The sequence below is a fragment of the Leptinotarsa decemlineata genome, unplaced genomic scaffold (assembly GCF_025532065.1).
Source record: "Leptinotarsa decemlineata unplaced genomic scaffold, Ldec_3_MD MMD2_tig00026294_RagTag_RagTag, whole genome shotgun sequence".
In the NCBI taxonomy this organism is placed as follows: Eukaryota; Metazoa; Arthropoda; class Insecta; order Coleoptera; family Chrysomelidae; genus Leptinotarsa; species Leptinotarsa decemlineata.
In genome coordinates this window covers 11,603,284-11,624,707 of record NW_027412674.1, presented here as the reverse complement: position 1 = coordinate 11,624,707, position 21,424 = coordinate 11,603,284, and the positions used below count along the sequence as shown (strand labels likewise).

The window sequence follows — 21,424 nt, the reverse complement described above, 5'->3', positions numbered from 1 at the left end:
CTTACCATTGGCTGAGATGAATAGAGCTGTAGGGCTTCTTCAAGGTGGCATGCGACAAAATGATGTAGCTCTTCGTTTGGGGGTCTCCCAAAGTGTTATCAGTCGATTGTGGCGGCGTTTCCGTGAAACTGGCAGTTCAGCTGAACAACATCCAGGGCGAGGACGCGCTACAACTGCAGTTCAAGACCGATTTTTGGTCTTAACCGCAAGAAGACAACCGACAATCACAGCACCTGAGTTGGTTAACGTGTTGCAGCAGACGCACCAGGTAACCATTGGTCGTGATACTGTCAGAAATCGACTACATGAAGCAGATCTCCACAACAGAAGGCCACTTAGATGTCCACCTTTGTCGAGAGGCAATCGCGGTAGAAGATTAGAGTGGTGTCAAGAACATCAAAACTGGGATGCAAATGATTGGGCCACAGTTTTGTTTACAGACGAATCCAGATTTGGATTTCATCCAGATTCTCGTCGAGTAAGACTGTGGAGAAGACCTGGAACTAATGAACGTTTGAGACACGTCCAGGAAGTCCACACATACAGAGGTGGTACAGTAATGCTATGGGGCGGAATCATGATAGGCGGCAGAGCTGATCTCGTTTTTCCAAATCGCTCCCTCACAGCTCGGCAGTACCTCGACACCATTCTTCTACCTATCGTCCGTCCGTTTGCTGGTGCTGTTGGTGAAAACTTCCACCTAATGCACGATAATGCTCGTCCACATGTCGCGCGTCTAGTGACTGACTGGCTCACCATCGAAGGAGTTGATGTATTGCCATGGCCAGCACTATCACCGGACCTGAATCCCATCGAGCATGTGTGGGACATGCTTCAACGAAGAATTACTCCGCATATGGGGAACATTCACACAACGTTTCAATTGAGAGAGTTTTTAATCGCTGAATGGGCAAATGTACCTCAACAAGACATTGACAATCTCATTTTGTCGATGCACGATAGATGTAGGGCCGTAATAAACCAGCGTGGAGGCCTTACTTTGTACTGATTCCAATTTTTTTTGTATTATAATTTTTTTTCGGAGTGCCAAAGAAGAGCCATATTTTTTTTTAGTTTTGCTTATATGCGCACTCAGTATTTTTGACCATTTAATAAATTTTGTTGTAAGTTACATTCGTTTAATAATCACCCGTCAACTTTTTTTCCCTAAAGCGATCTAAAAAAAAATTATTGCCATTTTTAAAAATATCCCTAGACTTTTCCGATGTGTGTATATTCGTGTAGGTATGTTATTTCGTTTATATTGCATTTATATTGTATATAACCAATGTTTTTCAGAAAATGTTACATTCAAAATTTTTATTTTTATGGTAGGACTCTAGATATTTTTATCAATCTACTAGCTTATATTCTGATTTCATGTACTATGTTTTTTCATTCTCAAAAAAAAACAATGTTCACCAAAGCTTCCGGCTCAACCCGACTCGCGTTTCTCAATTTTTCTAGATGTATCACTTCTAGAAAATTTCTATTAGCTTCTAGAGACTTCCATTAGTATATATAAACACTACCTACAGGCAGATGGAGCAAGTCTAGTTGAAGTGATCTAATATGGCGATAATCTGAAGTTTCAGTTAGAAGTGTTTGTGTTGTATTGTTGATGAAATGAGGTTGAGTTTAATTGTACAGTGTAGTTAATTATTGCCAAACCTACAGGGAAGATGTAACAGTATTCACCAAAAAATGTTTGAAGTTTCAATTAGAATACAATATAATCAAGCATATCTATTGAAATCTGTTTTTCCGTTAATCTGCTGTCGCTCTCTACGAACGACAACTCTCAGAAGTCTAAATTTGTGCGAGCTAAAGATTAACGAGGTTTTACCTTCCTACCTCGAATCCTACATGAGTTGATATGCAGTGAAAATCAATCATTTGACAGTAGAACTTAAACACGGTTCATATAGCGATTGATTGAATGAGTGGTATGAACCACTCACTCAGGATATTCTCAGGTACTCTGAAAATGTGGATACAAGCACATTTGTCTGCAATTTTCACTTGAGAAAAAATTTCCTTTCCAATGCAAAGGTAAAACAATGGTAACGTTTATTAGATCGATTTGTAAAGATTAATTTGTTAATTCAACTGATGAATGACTATACAGAGTGAATGTATTTAGAATGTCATGTTGAAAAAATCACATTGAAATTAGATCCCATAAGAAATTGTGGGAAAAACGTTTTTTTTGGCTTCCTACCTCTCTATTTTTATACAAAAAAAATGGGAAATTTTCTTAGAAGAGAAGGCAATCAAGTTCGAAACAAATTCTTAACAATGATGGTGTGTGATGTTATGTGAAAGAAAAAGTACTTTCGAAACAAATACTTTTATTTGAACATCAAATTGCACAAATTGGAATTGAAACAGAAATAATTCACAGGAAAACTACTCAACGTGATAAATGGAAGAGCACTGACATACATGACTGTCACAGTATATGTTCAAGGCATCACTCAAAACAACTGAGAATAACTGCTTTGCCACCATTAATCCATAAATCAACATTTGAATTTTTGGATGACTAGTTCTTCATCAGTAGTGTCCAATATTTATTTTTCGTTGAGCATATCCATCAATCTGTCATCTCGAAACTTTGAAAACTTTCGGTTGTTAACATCATCTTGTTTGTTTTGATCTAGATGACGTGGTATATAATCAGTCCTGCAATGCAACATCTACAATGGACAAACGTCGTCCTGATCTGAGAGATGAATTAGGCTACATCGCCCCACCTAATAGAAAACTTCCACCCGTACCAGGATCGAACTACAATACTTGCGACAGGATCAAGCGAGGTACAATAAGTAAGACCGTCATCGCTTTTTTTGCATGCCATTTATTTTAAATTCACCATCCGTTTCGTATTCGTGCCAACAAATATTGTTTCAGTATGAAAAATGAAAAAACTGTTTATTTTTTCCATATCATCCCAAATTTGCTCAATGTTTCATAACTCTTAATATAGATATGAAAAAATAAAGGGTTTAAAAAATCATGCCTCGCCTAAATGTTAGACATAGTAATATTCCTTCAACTCATTCTCTATTTTTTGCTGATTATTTTTGTGGCCTCATTAACAGCGGAATAAAGCAAAAAACGTTCAGCTTATGCGATAGATTATAGTTTTTTTTTTCATAATTGTACATATAGGAGCACATTACCGTTCTCATTCGACTTGGGATCCTAGACGTCATTTGTACGAAGAGCTAAGAAGTAGGAGAGGTTCAAATGAGACTGTTCATACTCATAGAGGTAATAATTTTGAAAATTGTAGAATGGTTTTTTGAATAAAAAGGCTTTTTGATGCTTTCTAAAGAGTACATTGGTGGTAATAATTTTGTAAATACCTAATATACCGGTCCAACTTCAGCAGTTTCAACAACTGAGATTTTTAATGGTTCAATATCTTCTCATCTCATTTTTTGAAATCTGAAGTGTCAGTAAAGTATGCCTTTTGCTACAAACTGGTTTGAAATACGAAAATTCGGTAGTAACAATGGAACTTTGTCAGAGAAAATGCATCTTTATCCTTAAATCTTCTTCCCAGGTATGTAAAATTATGACTTTGGATTTGTTATTTTCATCATTCATGAGCTAGAATTCATCTCTTTGTAAGACTTGTTAACGCTTTTCTGTTTCTTGCTTCTTCATATTTTTTTTTAAGCTAATTAGTCTTTTGAAAGTTTATTTCAATAATTTTACTTTTGAAACCTCTATATGAATATTATCGAAGTTCTGGTGATTTTCCTAATGTTTATACATGAAAGGCAAGAATGAAACTTTTTTTGATCAATCTGTAAATGTTTCAAAGTTAACATACGAGGTCTGTTGGAAAAGTAAGGTGAATTTTCACCGTTCTCAAATAATATTTTTTTAAAGTAGTATCAAGGCAGTGTCTTTGAGTTGCTAGAATTTGAAATTATTCCAGAGATACATAATACTCGTTTAATCCTTCATAAAAAAATACACCTTTACAATGTTTCGAAAATATTTGAGAATCTGACAGTTACAATTGCTTCTTCCTTAATACGAATCTGATATCTCGCCTGACCGCCTTTATTTCATTCACGGCGTTTCAAAATCTCACAAGTTATTCACTATATTCTCAAGATAAAGTATTTCCTTCAATGAAATACAATACCATTTAGATACTTGAGTACTAGTCAAAATCTTTCGAAATGTGTTTATATGTAGAAGATCGTAGAAAAAGCCCTCTTAAAACAACTGCCTTATATGAATATTGATTAATACAAAAAACTATTTTTCCTATTCAATTTGTATTCCAAACATTCGTAATGGAATTTAATCAGATATTATTCTCAGGATTGCTACACAATATAGTATAAGAACGACGTAAAATTTCACTTGCATGAAGAACTCTCATTCTCAGTGACATACATCCGATGTTTTGGGATGATAAACAACATTACAAGCATTCAAGTCTCATTCATGAAATTACGACTTCGTATCACGAATGACTTTGATCTACTCATGTCATCAATGACAGTAATCTGTTCAAAAAAATCTGTTCAAAATCTGTTTTTTCGTCAATCAGCTGTCACCCCCATACGAACTACAACTCTCAGAAGTTGAGAAACTTGTGCGAGCTAAGGACTAACGAGGTCTTACCTTTTAACGTGTGATTCCTAACACGGGGTAGGTAAATAACGTTCATTCGCTTGTTTGATTTAATCCCAGCCACAGGAATCTTGTTTGAATTGAAAGGGATATATTTTTGTGATAACTTTTTGGGAGAGAAACTACAGTTCATTGTCTGAGCAATTGAAGAAATTCAGTACCAGGAAATTCAAATACAAATATAAAAATTATATCTATGATAGTCAGTAATGTCACTTTTTGCAACGGGTCAATTTGATTTACCAACTCGCTTTAGGGGATATCACAAATTAATATTTTATTTTTCCCTTTTCTGGGTACCATCACTGTTAATTGTTTTTTTTAATACGTGTATGTTCGCGTGCATTATGGAATGGTGCTTATTGGTTGAGTTTGAGTAGCCCTGAGCTAGACTTTGTCAATGAGTACCAGAATCACCTGTAACTTTTTTTTGTCATGTATCTTTGTATTATTTTTTTGTATCAATAAATATTTATTATTATGATTATCATTATTAAAAGTTTTGGCTTTGTACTTCTCCATATTTATACCTCTTTCAATTCAAACAAGATTCCAATGGCTGGGTTTGAGTCAAATAAGCAAATGAATGCCATTATATGCTGTTATAAATGATATCTGTTTAAAAAAAATCTGTTTAAAATCTGTTTTTGCGTTAGTCATCTCTCGCCCCCATACGAATGATAACTCTCAGAAGTTGAGAAACTTGTGCGAGCTAAGGACTAACGAGGACTTACCTTTAAACGTGTGATTCTTAACACGGATATGAGTAGACATAACTCATTCGTGACAAAGTCGTAATTTTATGAATAAATTCAGTGCTTCATCTCGTAATGGTGTCCAGGTTGGTGCAGAAGAGGCAATGAGACAAGTGTCTTATTCCGAAACATTGATGTGCACTATTGAGGATAACAGTGTTCCCTGTAAGTGAAATTTCACCTCTTTCATATACTTTAACGTGTAGCTATCCTGTGAATGATATCTGATTCGATTCCATAACGAATGTTTGGAGTACAACCTGAATAGGAAATGTTTTTTTTGTATATTTCAATGTTAATATGAAAGTAGATATTTCGAGGGGGCTTTTTCTTTCAGAGTTTGTCTGAAAGACTTTATTTTGAAATAAATTGCTTTCTTCGGAAGATTTCCACATTTTTTTGTTATAAAAATGAAGAAGTAAAAAACAAAAACCTTTATCAAAAATTAATCTCTTTTGAATATACATCTTCCAGTTTGAAGATATTTTGTATTTCTAAAAAAATTAAGGTACCTCACTCTGGTACCAATTTTAAAACTTTTGATTTTCTTTATATGCAAATGGTTTTTTAAATTGGATATACGCTATCTGGGTTTCAAATGATGCAAGACTTTTTATTAGGGACGAAATTTTCTGACAGCTCAATAATAAAAAAGTTTCCCATTTGTGGGAAATGATGTGGGAGACTTACATAAAGAAGGGGGTTATTAAAATGTGTTTAATTTATAGAAGAAAGAAAAAAATAGCGTTTGGTACTGCCCATCTAAACCTCAAGGGCTAAGATAAAATGGGCAATCAACAGATATTTTTCTGTAATAAGTGAAACCCGATTTTTTTTCCAACTTCGTTGTCTTTAGATTAGTTCCTGAAAACATTTAATGTAATATTCACAAAAGAGAACTGTCTGTACTCTGTCGATACAAGCAACAGAGTGTTCCAAAATATCATCATGCATAGTGTACGTGATCACAGAGTCCGATTTTTTTATTTTTTGATAATATGAACACAAAGTAGCAGTTTCTTCAGCCGTATCAGTATTGGGTTATTTTGTTTGTTGGCTGGACAGAGTTTAGTATAACAGCTATGAAATGAGGAATTATGTATCTCCAGTTGTAAGTTGTTAAATTTAAAAACAATTGAACTGAACTTAATTTTTAAAGTATAATTTTATGACATTCTACAATCTCTCTTCTCTCTATTACTCCACCTATTGTACACCTTTAACACTAACAATAATATGCTCATGTTTTCATAAACAAGTAAGTTTTCATTATGCTTCTTCGCTAAACAGTTCTTTTCAACCGCATGTTGCCTTTGATTGGTATTTGCATTGTTATTTCAGAAATCCAGCATGTTGACTGAAATAATCTAGTATTTTCTCACAGATGTAAATGAATTGATAGCTAGACTAGTTATTTCCAATTCATTAATATCCAAGTCGAGTGGTGCTATTTTGAATTCAAAATGAAATGTGATTGTAATAAGAATCTTACCTAGGTGTAGTGTAGTTGAATTTTCAGTGAGAAATAATTTTTCAGGTCAAACAATATTCATTTATTCATCAATTTCTATTCTGTCCTATGTACTTTCTAGTATATCATTCGGTTTTTATCTCTTCAATCATCGCAAAACGCCGTCCATCCATGGGTCTCTTTAATCTTGGGAACAGAAAAAGTTGCAGGGTGCCAAGTCTGGTGAATACGGTGGCTAATGTATGATTACGGTTTTGTTTTTGGCCAAAAAATTACGAACAAGCAATGACGAGTCAGCAAGTTCATTATCGTGATGCAAAAGCCATTAATTGTTTTTCCACAATACCGGACGTTTTCTTCGTATTGCTTTTCGCAAGTGGCGCATAATTTCAAGATAATATTTTTTATTGACCATACGACTGAGTGGCAATAACCCCTGATGTAATGAGTGATTTTTTGCTGCTATCTTTTTGGCAACACTGTTTTTGACAGATCACGCGTGAATCGTGTCTTGTGTCATTGTCAGACTTGTTCAGTTTGGTTTATAATTCAACCATGAATCGACTTACAAATGAATAACGCTTGCAAATTATTGAATTTTATTATCAAAATTCATGCTCGGTGAAGAAAGTGCATCGTGCACTTCTTCCAATTTATGGGCAGTTTCGTCGGCCTACTGAGGGATCTATTCGGAAGCTTGTGACTAAATTTTGAACCCAGTTTACATTATTGGACATTAAACCACCAACAAGCATACGAAGAGTGAGGACCGAAGAAAATATTGCGGCTCTATCCGCCAGTGTTCGTGATGACCGTGTAATGTCGATTCGCCGCTGTTTGCAGCAATTGGGTCTCTGTTACTCCACTAGGTAGAAAATTTTGCGAAAGGATTTGGGTGTAAAACCTTATAAGATATGGCTGGTGCAAAAATTGAAGCCACACGACCTCCCACAACGTCTAACATTTGGTGAATTGGCGCTGGCAAAGTTGGAGGAAGATCCACATTAAGACGACAATGGCCTGAACGTTACTGTGAATGGCGAGCGCTACCATGTGATGATTGACGACTTTTTGTTGCCCAAAATGGAAGAATTGGACATGCCTGACATGTGGTTTCAACAAGACGGTGCCACATGCCACACGGCACGCGAAACAATGGCCCAATTAAGAGCCGACTTCGGTGAACACTTGATCTCACGTTTGGGGCCAGTCAATTGGCCGCCTAGATCGTGTGATTTAACGCCTTTGGATTATTTCTTGTGGGGTCATGTTAAGGCTCATGTCTACATTGATAAACCAGCAACGACTGACGCTCTGGAAGCGAATATTGAAGCATTTATACGTGAAATACCTGTCGATATGTTAGAGAGAGTGTGCCAAAATTGGACCTTGCGCATGGGCCATCTAAAGCGGAGCCGCGGACAACATTTGCATGAAATTATCTTCAAACATTAAATTATATTGATCGTTCTATCGATTCCAATTAAGATTTCATCAGTTTTTTCAAATTTTTTGTGTTGTTTTGAAAATCAAATCCTATACCTCTTAAAAAATCACTCTTTACTACTCCACGGTAATCGAAAAAAAAAACAGTTAGCAAAACCTTGACATTTGATCGAACTTGGCGTGCTTTTCTGGTATTGGTCCTGCTGGGCCCTTCCATTGGGACGATTGGACTATGGTTTCGGGGCCATTACCATATACCCATGATTGGTGACCAGTTATGACCCTTTTGAGCAAATCTAAATCGTCGTTAAGCCGTTGATGTCGTTCAACAATTCCTGAGCGATGCTCAGGCGACGATTTTTTTGGTCAAAATTCAGCAATTTTGAAAAGAACGTCTCTGCCACACACCGAACAAACAAAACATTTCTAACTTTTATGCCTCTCACCAACAAACTAAAGAGCTGAAATTTTCATGATCTATATAAAATAGTACACTTCTACCAAAAAAAAAAAAATGTTCAAGATAGCACTAACTAATTTTTTCAATACAAATTAGTTATCATTTTTCGAAGATATTGATTGCATGATTTTTATAGGTATGGATGATGAAATTTGCCCGTATGCCACTTTCCATCTGCTTGGATTCCGTGAAGAAATGGACCCAACAAAGGCAATGCAATTCCAGACCTTCCCTCATCCTCATGCCGGGACAATGGGTCCTTCTGGAATGAACACTCCTCATGGAATTCATTCCCGTAATGGATCTCAATCTATGCCACGTCAAAACAGGAACAGATATGATAGAGTCGGTTCTCAAGGTTAGTAATTGTTCAGTATTACATGTACAACAACATTATGCATATGGGTATATATACAGGGTGTCCCTGGACTTCCTCTTTTCCTCTCGGGAATGTATAGATAGGGTCAAAATATCACCAGTACTTCATATAACTTTTTTTCCTAAAATCCTTCGTTACCAAGTAACGGGCCCTCGAAGTTACAAAATGAAAAATGTTTTTCTTTGATAACTTTTCAAGTGAATATTCAAAATCATCCAAATTTTGGTAATTGACTAAACAAATGAATTCCTTCGATGAGCTTTCATGCAGGAGTCAGTTGTTTTGCTACAAAGTCAGGAACGGACTACCCCCGATGGTCCACACCCCAAAACTTTGAAATGACAGATATTTTTCAATATTTTTCAACAAAATAAGGTTACTTGGACAATTTTATGAATAAAAGTACTCGTGTGGAAAGTCGATCGGAGCAACGAGTCTTGATAAAAATGTAGTTTCACTCGACAACATCAAACCCGCTCGTCCACCATTATTTGAAATGAATAATTATCAAAGCAGAAATAATAATGATAACGTTAATTCAACAACATTTATCCTGAGATGTCTACCATTATTCGAAAATATTAGTTTTTAAGGAAAATGGAAATGATAGGTAAAATGTTCATAACGAATTTTTATAATGCAAACACGTTTAACTAACGAAATTCAAGAGCCTCAAGAGCAAACAGAAATGAAAAATCCGCTACAGAAACTGCTCGATATGACCACCTTCTCTCTCTATACATTTTCTTAGTCTGCGAAGCGCCCTCTCTGTACTTGAAATAGCATTCCAGGGTCGTTTCGTATGGCTTCACAATGTAATGTTATTCTATTCAACAATGCATCTCTTGTGTGAATAGGTGTAGCGTAAACAAGGCTTTTTAGATGCCCCACAGAAAGAAATCCAATGGATTTAAATCCGGAGACCGCGATGGCCATGAATATGGCCCACCTCTACCAATCCATCTATTGTGGAGAATATGGTTCAGATGGTCACGCACAATCAAACTAAAATGAGGAGGAGCGCCATCATGCATAAACCACATATCTCTTCGGGTTTGCAATGGAACATGTTCCAAAAGTCCATTCAAATCGTTCTGAATGAACTCCAAATAACGTTCTCCATTCAATCGGTCCTGTAGAACGAATGGTCCTATAAGATGGTTTCCTATGATACCAGCCCAAACATTCACGTTGAATTTCCGTTGGTGTTTGGTTTGCAATATCCCATGGGGATTTTCTTCGGCCCATATATGGAGATTATGAGAGTTGATAACTCCATCTCTACTGAAACCTGCTTCATCAGTGAATAAATCTCGATTAATAAAAGTCATATCCTCTCTTTGCCTATCCATGAACCAATTGGCATATTCCAGTCGTGCTGGAAAATCTTGAGGTGTCATGGCATGTACCTTCTGGATGTGAAATGGGTGGAGCAGTTGTTCCCTAATTATTCTATGAATAGTGGACTTGAATGTATGGAACTGTTCTGATAGATTTCTGATGCTCATTGAAGGATCATCAGCGACGGCTTCCAAAATATTTTCCTCCAATACAACGGTACGTACAGTCCTAGGAGCGCCCTCACCACCTCGTTTTGGCAAAACTGTACCTACAATAATATCGAAATAAAACAACGTGCTCAAATTAATTATCAATTATTACATACCTGTCTTCCTCAAGCTGCGATCGACACGCTCGAATGTTTCTCTTGACGGTACCGTTCGATTGGGAAAATGCTCGGAATACAGACGACGAGCTTCTGCAGCATTACAAAACGCTCGTCCATAAAATACATGCATATCTGCATATTCATTGAATGTAAACTGTTCGGCCATATCAAAAAAATTCAAAATATCCTATAGAATATTGACAATACAATGATAGTCATATGACAACGCACCACTCAACAAAACAAAATCGCATTCCAGTTTCTCATTTTTTATCAAAACTTTCTAAAAGGTTTTTTTGTCAACATCTGTGAAAGAAATGGAACATAATTATTCCCTGGATATTTTTCACCTGATCATGTGCAGCCGTTTTTGTAGTTCATTCGTTTGCTTTTTATTAGTATAGTAAATATTTTTCCGATGTGCGTTTTTTCAGCTAAATTTAGATTCGTGTTAAAGAATTTCTCCCATAAAATTATAATTATCAGTGAAACTCCTCAACAGTTTAGCTGTGAAGAAGAATTTGAAACATTCGAATGTTGAGTTTCATGAGATTCAGATAACTGATCAACACGAAACGTGATTATTCCACACGTATTATGTACATACAAAATATGGAATGAATTCGATATTTCATAGTAGAGTAGCTTGTTAGTTTAAAAACACCACGAATCTACAGAACTTGATATTTCTTTTGAAAAAATATCTGCTATCACAATTGTGACTTAAACTTCCATATAGGTACTGTACTTTTTGTTTACGACTTCATTTTAGCATACTTTGTATTATTCCTGTTATAAATGTTGTTGAATTAACGTTATCATTATTATTTCTGCTTTGATAATTATTCATTTCAAATAATGGTGGACGAGCGGGTTTGATGTCGTCGAGTAGAACTACATTTTTATCAAGACTCGTTGCTCCGAACGACTTTCCACACGAGTACTTTTATTCATAAAATTGTCCAAGTAACCTTATTTTGTTGAAAAATATTGAAAAATATCTGTCATTTCAAAGTTTTGGGGTGTGGACCATCGGGGGTAGTCCGTTCCTGACTTTGTAGCAAAACAACTGACTCCTGCATGAAAGCTCATCGACGGAATTCATTTGTTTAGTCAATTACCAAAATTTGGATGATTTTGAATATTCACTCGAAAAGTTATCAAAGAAAAACATTTTTCATTTTGTAACTTCGAGGGCCCGTAACTTGGTTACGAAGACTTTTAGGAAAAAAAGTTATATGAAGTACTGGTGATATTTTGACCCCATCTATACATTCCCGAGAGGAAAAGAGGAAGTCCAGGGACACCCTGTATATAGAGGGTGTAACATAACTACGTTAAAATATTCGAGTGACGTATTCCTGAGACAATTTCAACACCCCGTATCTCCGAAACGAAGCATTTTCTGACACAAGTTCATATAGACTTTTTTTCCTAAAATTGTCTCAGGAATTGTCTCTCATAGTGGGAAATAATTTGCGACGAATCTTCCAAATCGAAGACGTTGCACAGGTGCCTGATGGTTTTACTTCAACTCTCTGCGCGACATTAGCTGGGTGGGTTGTTTGTTTTTCCGTTGGGTATCTGCCACACGTACCTACAAAGTCGTAGATCTGCATGAGAGGAAAGGGGCAACCTGGAGCATGTCATATATATATATATATATATATATATATATATATATATATATATATATATATATATATATATATATATATATATATATATATATTGAATGATGCATCTAATTTTCCTTTGTTTTCAGTATTGTAATATTAACATATGTCACAAAAAATATTTGAAGCTTTATAATTTCTATTTATTATATGCGAGCGCTTTCGATAGCTGGCTGTGCTATCGTCTTCTTGGCTCTACTCAAAGTATGATAAATCTGGATATCGATCAGTTTATACCACAATACAGTATAATAAATATTTATCGATTTATGAAGCTACATTAAAACGAAAAAAAGTTTTGAAACAACTTGATATTAAATTCATATCTTCAATTGACGTGTCAGTTTATTTGAAGTACATTAGCAATAGACAACTTCTTGAGATAAAGGTAACATAAAAATGTAATGAAACCGGATTGTTTTGTAGGTAATGGTAGTATTTACTCTCCTGGCCCAGAATATGATGATCCAGCTAATTGTGCACCAGAAGACGAGCAATACGGATCCCAGTACGGCGGATACGGAGCACCATATGATCAATACGGAAGCAGAGGTTCTATTGGACGCAGATCTTTAGGTTCACTAAGAGTACCACCAAACAACGGTAGCCCGGAACCTCCACCCCCACCACCACGCAATCATGATCAGTCTTTCAATGACTCGAAAGATAGCAACGAAATATCCGAAGCCGAATGTGATAGAGATCAGCTTATTAACAGTCGAACGTATGGCGGTAAGATTAGGATTTTGATTCAACTTTCCTTTTTATTCCCCATACTCTCTATGACTCGTTGTTGAAAGTAATTTTCTGAATCATAAAATTATGTCAGGCTTTATTAACATTGTATATATCTGTTGGCTTGTTGTCGATAAGCTTTATATGCTTACATACCGAATTTTTTTGCTATATTTTATCTATATTGAGTTCTATTCCAGAGAATTTTGTATTTTTTTTGTGTTACCATATATGTTTAACTTTTTTTACTTAGTTCATCACTATTCCTTGAAATCTATCCACATAAGCATTTTTACGAGGGTAGTCTGAAAAGTTTCCGACCTCAACATGAAGATGGCAGCACTAGTAAATAAAAGCTAGTGAATTTCGTTGTTCATCTGTTAACAGTTGATCACGAAAGTTTTAGCCATTTTGGACGCGCAGTTGTTATGTAAAAGTCGTTTGAGTGAGTTGAGCTGAGTGTTTTTGTGAAAATGGACAAAATCGAGTATTGAGCTGTCATTAAATATTTGTTTTTGAAAGACAGTACGCCTAGGCAAATCAAAGATGAGTTAGAATCTGTGTATGGGGACTGCACCATCATTTACCACAGTGAAATTTTAGGCAGCTGAATTTAAACGTCGCCGTAAGAGCTTGGGAGACGATAAACGTTCGAGACGTTCAAAAACTGCAACTACCGACGAAAGCACCGCCAAAGTTCGCCAAATGGTCCTAAACGACCGCCGAATTAAAGTGAGAGACAGCAGAGATTATGCACATGTTAAAAGAACGTGTTTGTCACATATTAAATCAACTTTTAGGCACGAGAAAGATATCCGCGCGTTGGGTGCCGCGACTGCTCACAGACTAAAAACGAGTTTAATTGAAAATGTCCAACGCTCTGTTGGCGCAGTTCAGGCACAATAAATCCGAGTTTTGGCATGGAATAATCACTGTAGATAAAACTTGGATACACCATTATAAGCCTGAAACAAAAATACAGACCAAAAAAAGCAAAAATTGTTTTTTCTACTGGGAAAATGATGGCAACTTTTTGGGATAGGCATGGAGTTATCCTAATGGAATACCTTGAAAAAAAAACATCATAGGAGCATACTATGCATAATTACTTGACAAGCTGAATGCAGAACTTGCGGAATTTGCCTAATTTGCTGAAAAAGAAAATCCTGTTTAACCAAGACATTGCACTTTCTCACACCTCAGCGGTTGCCATGGCGAAAATCCACGAATTTATTTATTTTCATTTATTTATTTATTTATTTATCGGTCAAGTACCCTACAGAATTGTTATAAAATCCCAAATGGTACATCAAGAAAGTTTCAATGGGGAATGTTCCTCAATTTGGGTTATAACAGCAAATGCAAGTTTGAACAAAATAAAGTTGAGTTCAATTCATGAGTTTTATAAATTCACTTTGAAAAGTATTCAAATTGATGTTTCAAATGTTGGGTTTTAATTTTTAAAGGGATTTGTTTCCAATTCACATATTGGCAACAGCGCCTAGAATGCTAGATCGGAGTTCAGGTTAGTAGTATGCTAGAAGAAGAAGACTCATGTCAATAGTGTCAAATTAAGGCAAAATATAAATTATAGTTCAATACTACCTCCACAAGCCACATAAACAACAGTTGTTTTGTTATTTATTTATATAGAGGAAGATAGGTTAGGTGCACAAAATGTCATATGTCACAGAATGTTTCGGGACTCGAAACATAAGTAAATAGAACAGCAGGCCTCTGAAATATGTCATCTTTGTTTGTCTCATACAGGTAACAGATTCATTGTTCTTTATTAGTTATAACCGATGTTGCGAAATGGTGAAATAGAAACGAATCCCTTTAAATGTTGAATGCATTATTTCATTCCTCTATTTTAAGTATTTAAATATTTTTTTAAAGAAATAGGTTGAAAGGATAAGATTAAACTGCGTTGTTTTAGAGTTCTTTTATGAAAACTACTTAATTTTCGTCAGGAGGAACATTTCCCATTGTAGAAACCAGTGAAGCATTAGAGATCAGTTATAAACCCAACAAGTAAGATCCTTAAGATAAACAATTGTAATTGCTTAAAAATAAGTAAATCTATTTATTTTTATTAGTCCAGTACACCACAAAATATTAATAAAACACCAAATGAAACATAAAGAAGACAATATATTAAAAAAAAAGAATAAGCATAAAGACATTCAACACTAATGATCAATGTCAAGTACAAGTTAAGTCAAGTACCAAAGTACCAAATATTAGGTCAAGTAGTACATTATATAATTGTGATAAAATCCAAATGGCAAGCCAAGGAAGTTCAAATTAAAAAAAAGACATGTACTTACAAACATTAGAGTAAGATATGAACATTGAAATAAAAAATAAATGCCTATTCAGAAATTTAATGAACAATCGCTGGATGAAGTCGTCTGATTGCTATTTTTTCGAATTTTGAATGTGACGAATGAAAAAGATCAAGTTCTGAAATGTATGTGTTGAAATTTTTCCGAAGTCTACAACTTATTGCCATCGAGCCATAGTTAGACTTGTAGAATCGCAACCCAAATGAAAAAATGTGATTACCTCTTAAGGTTTTTGAGTTGACAAGGAGAGTTAAAAGGAGACTATGTTGAAAAATAAAGAAAAATTTGAAAGAACTTTTCACACCACCCTCGTATCATTTTTTGTTGTTTGGCTGAAAGAATGTTTCACCTACCGCGTGTTAATTAACACAGCATGAACAATAGATTGATCGCGATATGAGCATAATGTATAACGTCAATGTAAATGAAATCTGACATTTTGTTATAAAAATCATGAATGTAGAACAAGAATTAAAACATTCAATGTTTTTCAGAAGATGAACAGGGTAAGTGAGTTGTGAGCGTGATCTATTACTATTAGATTAGGTTCTTCAACTCATTTTCATGAATCATTCATTAACCAAAAATATAAAGTGTGTTTTTTATGCATGGGTTTTTCATTAACACGTTTTTAACTGCATGTTTTTGTGATAACATTTTTTTATTATTTTGCATTTATATTACATGTTCGTGTCACTATTATCATTCTTGACAACCGATTGATCAGATATAAATGTCTATTGTTTGAAATGGTCATTCTTCAGATTTTAAGGGATACGTTTAGGACTTCAACCTTGCATCTTTGGCTAGAGATATGAAATTTGTAGTTATGATGTAATGTGTTGAGTTTCGTGATCAAATTCATTCTGTATAAGCCATAAAAAAACATCTGAATGTAACATCGAACATATCACTTTTTTTTCGTCATATCAAATTCATCACACATATGATGGGACTTCGTCTGATTCAAACAAGGAACCAACTGCGAACCGCTTTGAAATGTTCCTCATCAGTGCTGACCATGCTATCACGGTTGTATACACACAGGGACTCGGTATTCCTCCTAGAGAGCTCTTGCAGAGTACCATGGTTCATGAATAACAAAACTCATTCTTTATCTTTTCTTTTTTCTTGTTGAAATGGAAATATATTTTGTCACATCCGATCCCATGAATTTTTAAAATCTACTTGAAATATAGTTCATCATTGTCCAAATGATATGGGTTACTTGAATATTACACAAATGCAAAATTATCATTTGTACAATTTTCTCAGGAGCCCAACATGGTTTTCATCGAATGTATTTTTTTGAGCAGTTTATATGAATAGTTGTTATGTTGAGCAGTGTTTAGACGCTTTGGTTGCGTGCCAGTCTTGAACTCGTCGTTTGCGCAGACCCGAGACTGCAACTCCTGGGTCTGCGTGTAGAAAATTCAAACCAAAAATTTGCCGAAGTGGGAATACTGTATATAGTATACTTCCGTTTAGTGCCAGATTTCAAAAGTGTTTTGGTACGAGTGTACCCCAAGTAGCATTCCAGGGTTAATGCCACAAAAACCCAGGTATCGGTTTTCTCCAAGAAGATAAATGTCTCCGAACCGGATATAATAATGTCAGGTTAGACAATTCCGCTTTTTGCTTCGATAAGTTTGTTGGGGATTAAAATGGACACCAATATGTCTTGGCATAATCATGTCGCTGGTATTGCAAAGGCTGCTTCTCAAAAGCTTGGAACACTGTTCTGAACCAGGAAACTGTACATACCTCAGCAACTTTTGATGCTTTATAAAGCTCAGATCAGACCTTCTTTGGAGTATTGTTCTCATGTATGAAGCTCTGCCTCCAAACATACCCTGAAGCTGTTGGATTCCATCCAAAAAAGAGCCATCCACCCGATTGAAGACGCGAATATCGCGTGCAACCTTGATAGCTTGGCACATCGAAAAAAGGTTGGAGATTTGTCTCTCTTTTATAGATTCTTTCACGGGAGATGTTCAAGTGACGTGGCACATTTGATTCCACCAAGAGCGGTGCATTTAAAAAATACGCGACGGACTGTGGCTGCTCATCGTTTTGACGTTCAACTCAGTACACCTCAAACTTCACTGTTTAAGAACTCTTTCATCTGGAGAACTGCGTTTATGTGGAATAAACTTTCTGGCAACATTTTTCCAAATGGATGAAATCTCCAACGATTCAATTCCAATGTAAATCGCTACTGTACTGTACAATGTAACAAAATTCATCACAGATTAAATTAATTCAAAATATATCCCTGGATAGCAAATAATCATGTCACTGTTAAACCTCATAGGAAATATTTTCCATTAGTAGACTTAGGTAAAGTTAAATGATATCAGTTACCTGTCAATATTGACATTTTCTTAAAAACAGAAATGGCATTTTTGACCGATTTTTCGATGGTTAGATAAAGTTTCTTTTATGATTCAATGACGTTACACCATTTTTTTCCTTTTTTTTGACACATTCGTTCATTTGGAAACGAAAGTTTAGATAATAAGTTCTGTCTCACTTGAGTTGAAAAATTTTTGAAATTAAGTATTGAAAATATTGTCCGCCATATCTATGAAATGGTTATTGTAAGCATCAGAAAACAACGCAGATATGATAAGTACTTATGAGTTTCTTTGTTTCAAAGTTTATTGTTTTCCAACACGCTTGATCGAAGAGAGAATTAATTCATCGTATGAAAACTTTTGGAAATTTTTTGCTGGGTATATGAAATTTTTAAAATCGTTTGTATGCAGAAATAACTTTTCTATCTTTCTTTCTGCTTTCATCTGCTGAAATTTTCAAGTTTGAAATATTTCGACTCATCTCCTTGTGGGTGTCATTTGACCATGTGTTTGAACTCAACGGTCGGCAATAGGCGGACTGCGGTCCGCCGCGGTCCATCACAAATATTATAATGTGTTATATTTTTAAGCCACATAGAATTCAACTAAGTATGTAGGTACTTATTTTATTTCAAGTTGCCTAGTCAACCTGTTTTACAAGTACCTACAAGTAATATGGTTTTATTAGTTTCCTATCTACCCTGTGTGTGTATGTCTGTTTGTGCGCGCTTTCCACTATTTTGTTGTGTTGAAACAAGCCCAAGCATGTGGGCGGGAGAAGCAGACTGTCAGTCGTAGCGCAAACCGCGGAGCAACCATTAATTTTTTTTTTATTATTAAAGCAAGAACCGCATCAACCACAGAGGGTTATTAGCGGGGTACATTGCAAGTTATAATAGATATATACACACATATAGAGATATATACACGGATTTGATGTGGAAGAATGGACCTACATATGAATTTAACATATTTCATCCTACTAGATAAAAGTGCAAGGTTGGATACAGTCAGTGCCTTTACATATCCACTATTATGAAAATTATCACATAATCTCAATGGAATTTGACTCTGTATTCATTAAATTCTTCTTCTCATTCGTTTGATACTACTAAATACTTTGAGGCATGCGTACTCTGATTATTCTGAAATATAATTGCTATAATTGGTGAATTATATACGAACATTTTCAATTCTTTAAAACTTCCAGTAGATTTTTGAACTTTCTGAAAATGTTTGGATCATTCAGGCATATTTCGATGTCTTGTTTTTATTGGAAATACTATTTCAGCTAGATAATTGTTGTCTTGTGTTCGTGTAGTTAAGTATGATTTATTTTCAGTAATGAGAGGTAACTCAAAGGATGGCATGACCCATGAAGAAATGAGAAAACTGATTGAGAGGTCAGTAGAATGTAACATAACCTTCCTTAATGGGTATTCCAATAATTTCTCTTCATCAATTATCTTCATCAAACCATCTGAATTATTTTTGAATATTATTCATGACTATCATGAAAAGAAATACCTTAGAATTCACATCTATCATTAACAGATATTTTCAAAATCATAATCCATTCAATTCGTAAAATTTATTTGAGTTCAGTGTTTTTTTTATAACCTGAAGGGGGGGGGTGCAAAAAATTATATCTACTGAACATACAATACTGTAGGATACGTTTTTAAATAATTTATTCCAGTAATTCTGAAATATATCTTCTAAACATGTGTTGAAATCGCTTTATTTTAGTTGTTAATATTTATTTTTATGATGTTTCAATTATAATAATTTCAACTACTCCATCTTGATACAAAAAAAAAAGATGAGGGAGTCTTCCAAAGATAGGAAGGAAGTAACTCTATACATATATGTATTTTCTATAATATTATCCAATTTGGTAATGAAGAGCCTTAGGGCAAGTGTCTCAAGGTGAAACATCGGTGTATACCAGTGAGGATGGCAGTGTTCTATGTAAGTGCAATTTGTTACCATTCATTTAAAGTAGAACTCATGTGAATGATATCTGATTTTTATTCCACAACGAATGTTTGAAATACGAACTGAGTAGAGAAAAATATCTTCTGTATAATTCAGTGCTCATGTAGAAGTATTTGTTTTGAAAGAATTTTTTCTTTGGTATAATTCAATGTTTATATGAAAGTAGCTGTTTCAGGAGGACTTTCTTTCAGTTTGTGTCTGAAAGTTACTTCTTTGTATGATCTACACATCCATGTATAGAGTTACTTCCTTCCTTTCTTTGGAAGACTCCCTCATCCTTCTTTTTTTTTTGTATCAAGATGGAGTAGTAGAAAGCCAAAAACTTTCTTTCCCAAAAATTAATCACTCCTTAAAAATATAACCCCTTCAATTCAAATAATTTCAATTTATTGAATTGAATAAATGAATTGTATTCAAATGATGCTGGGCTTTACAGACTCAAATACTTCAGTTTACCATTTTTTTTAAACAATATCAATACCAAGTTTTTCAAAAAATGTAAACTTTCACGGCCAGAGATAACTGTCAAAGCTGACGTTTCCGCTACTACTGCGGTAGGCATCATCAAAGGCGATAAGATAACTTTTGAAGTTGCTCGAGTTGTTTCCAACGCATAAACTACAATACTGAAATTTGGCTTCGGTTTTATATTATCATTGGTGGACGTTGCTTCAATTCTCTTAATTGGATCACCTGACCTTGTTTGTGAACAATTAATGACAGGTAGCTAGGTTGTGGAAAACCATAATTCGTTGATATGTCCCCAAAGTAATAATGCTGTGTAGTAGCGGCAGGTAAACCTCTGACTTTACTGTTCCCCATAAATAAAAATCCATTGATGTCATGTCTTATTTACCCCTAAAAATGTGCTGGAGCCCTGTCGAACTGAAGCCGTATTTCATTTCTGATGTGATCAACCTAAGAAAGTCTTCTCTGAGGAATCGAAAGAACTTTTGTTGATTCAATTTTTGTTCAAAAAATATGACTCGACAATATAATTGGTTAAAATGGACACCAATATATTTTGGTACAATCATGTCGCTGGAATTGCAAAACAGACTTCTCAAAAGCTAGAAACACTGTTACAAACCAGAAAACTGTACACACCTCAGCAACTTTTGACACTTTATAAAGCTCAGATCAGACCTTCTTTGCAGTATTGTTCTCATGTATGGAGCTCTGCCCAACATACCCTGAAGTTGGTGGATTCCATCCAAAAAAAGAGTCATCCGCCTGATCGGAGACGCGAACATCACGTCTGGAACATCAAAGAAAGGTTGGAGATTTGTCTTTCTTCTATAGATACTTTCAAGGGAAGTATTCAAGTGACCTGGCACATTTAATTCTACCAAGAGCGGTACATGTCAGAAATACGCGACGGACTGTGGTTGCTCATCGTTTTGAGGTTCAACTTAGTACACCTCCAACTTCACTGTTTAAGAACTCTTTCATCTGAAGAACTGCGTTT

At 35.1% G+C, this 21,424-nt stretch overlaps 1 protein-coding gene across 50 annotated transcripts in view; it reads left to right on the top strand.

Annotated features, from left to right (window-relative positions):
- Positions 1 to 21,424, top strand: part of Dscam1 (Down syndrome cell adhesion molecule 1) — a 204,929-nt gene that overhangs the window by 174,549 nt on the left and 8,956 nt on the right. For 49 of the 50 annotated variants that reach the window (XM_074180400.1, XM_074180382.1, XM_074180379.1 and 46 more), the window contains 5 exons: positions 2,664 to 2,828; positions 3,175 to 3,276; positions 8,931 to 9,152; positions 12,945 to 13,250; positions 19,301 to 19,361. In XM_074180400.1, the coding sequence (XP_074036501.1) occupies positions 2,664 to 2,828; positions 3,175 to 3,276; positions 8,931 to 9,152; positions 12,945 to 13,250; positions 19,301 to 19,361 (856 nt within the window). The remainder of the gene's footprint in view (positions 1 to 2,663; positions 2,829 to 3,174; positions 3,277 to 8,930; positions 9,153 to 12,944; positions 13,251 to 19,300; positions 19,362 to 21,424) is intronic. The other variant, XM_074180424.1, reaches the window with a different exon arrangement.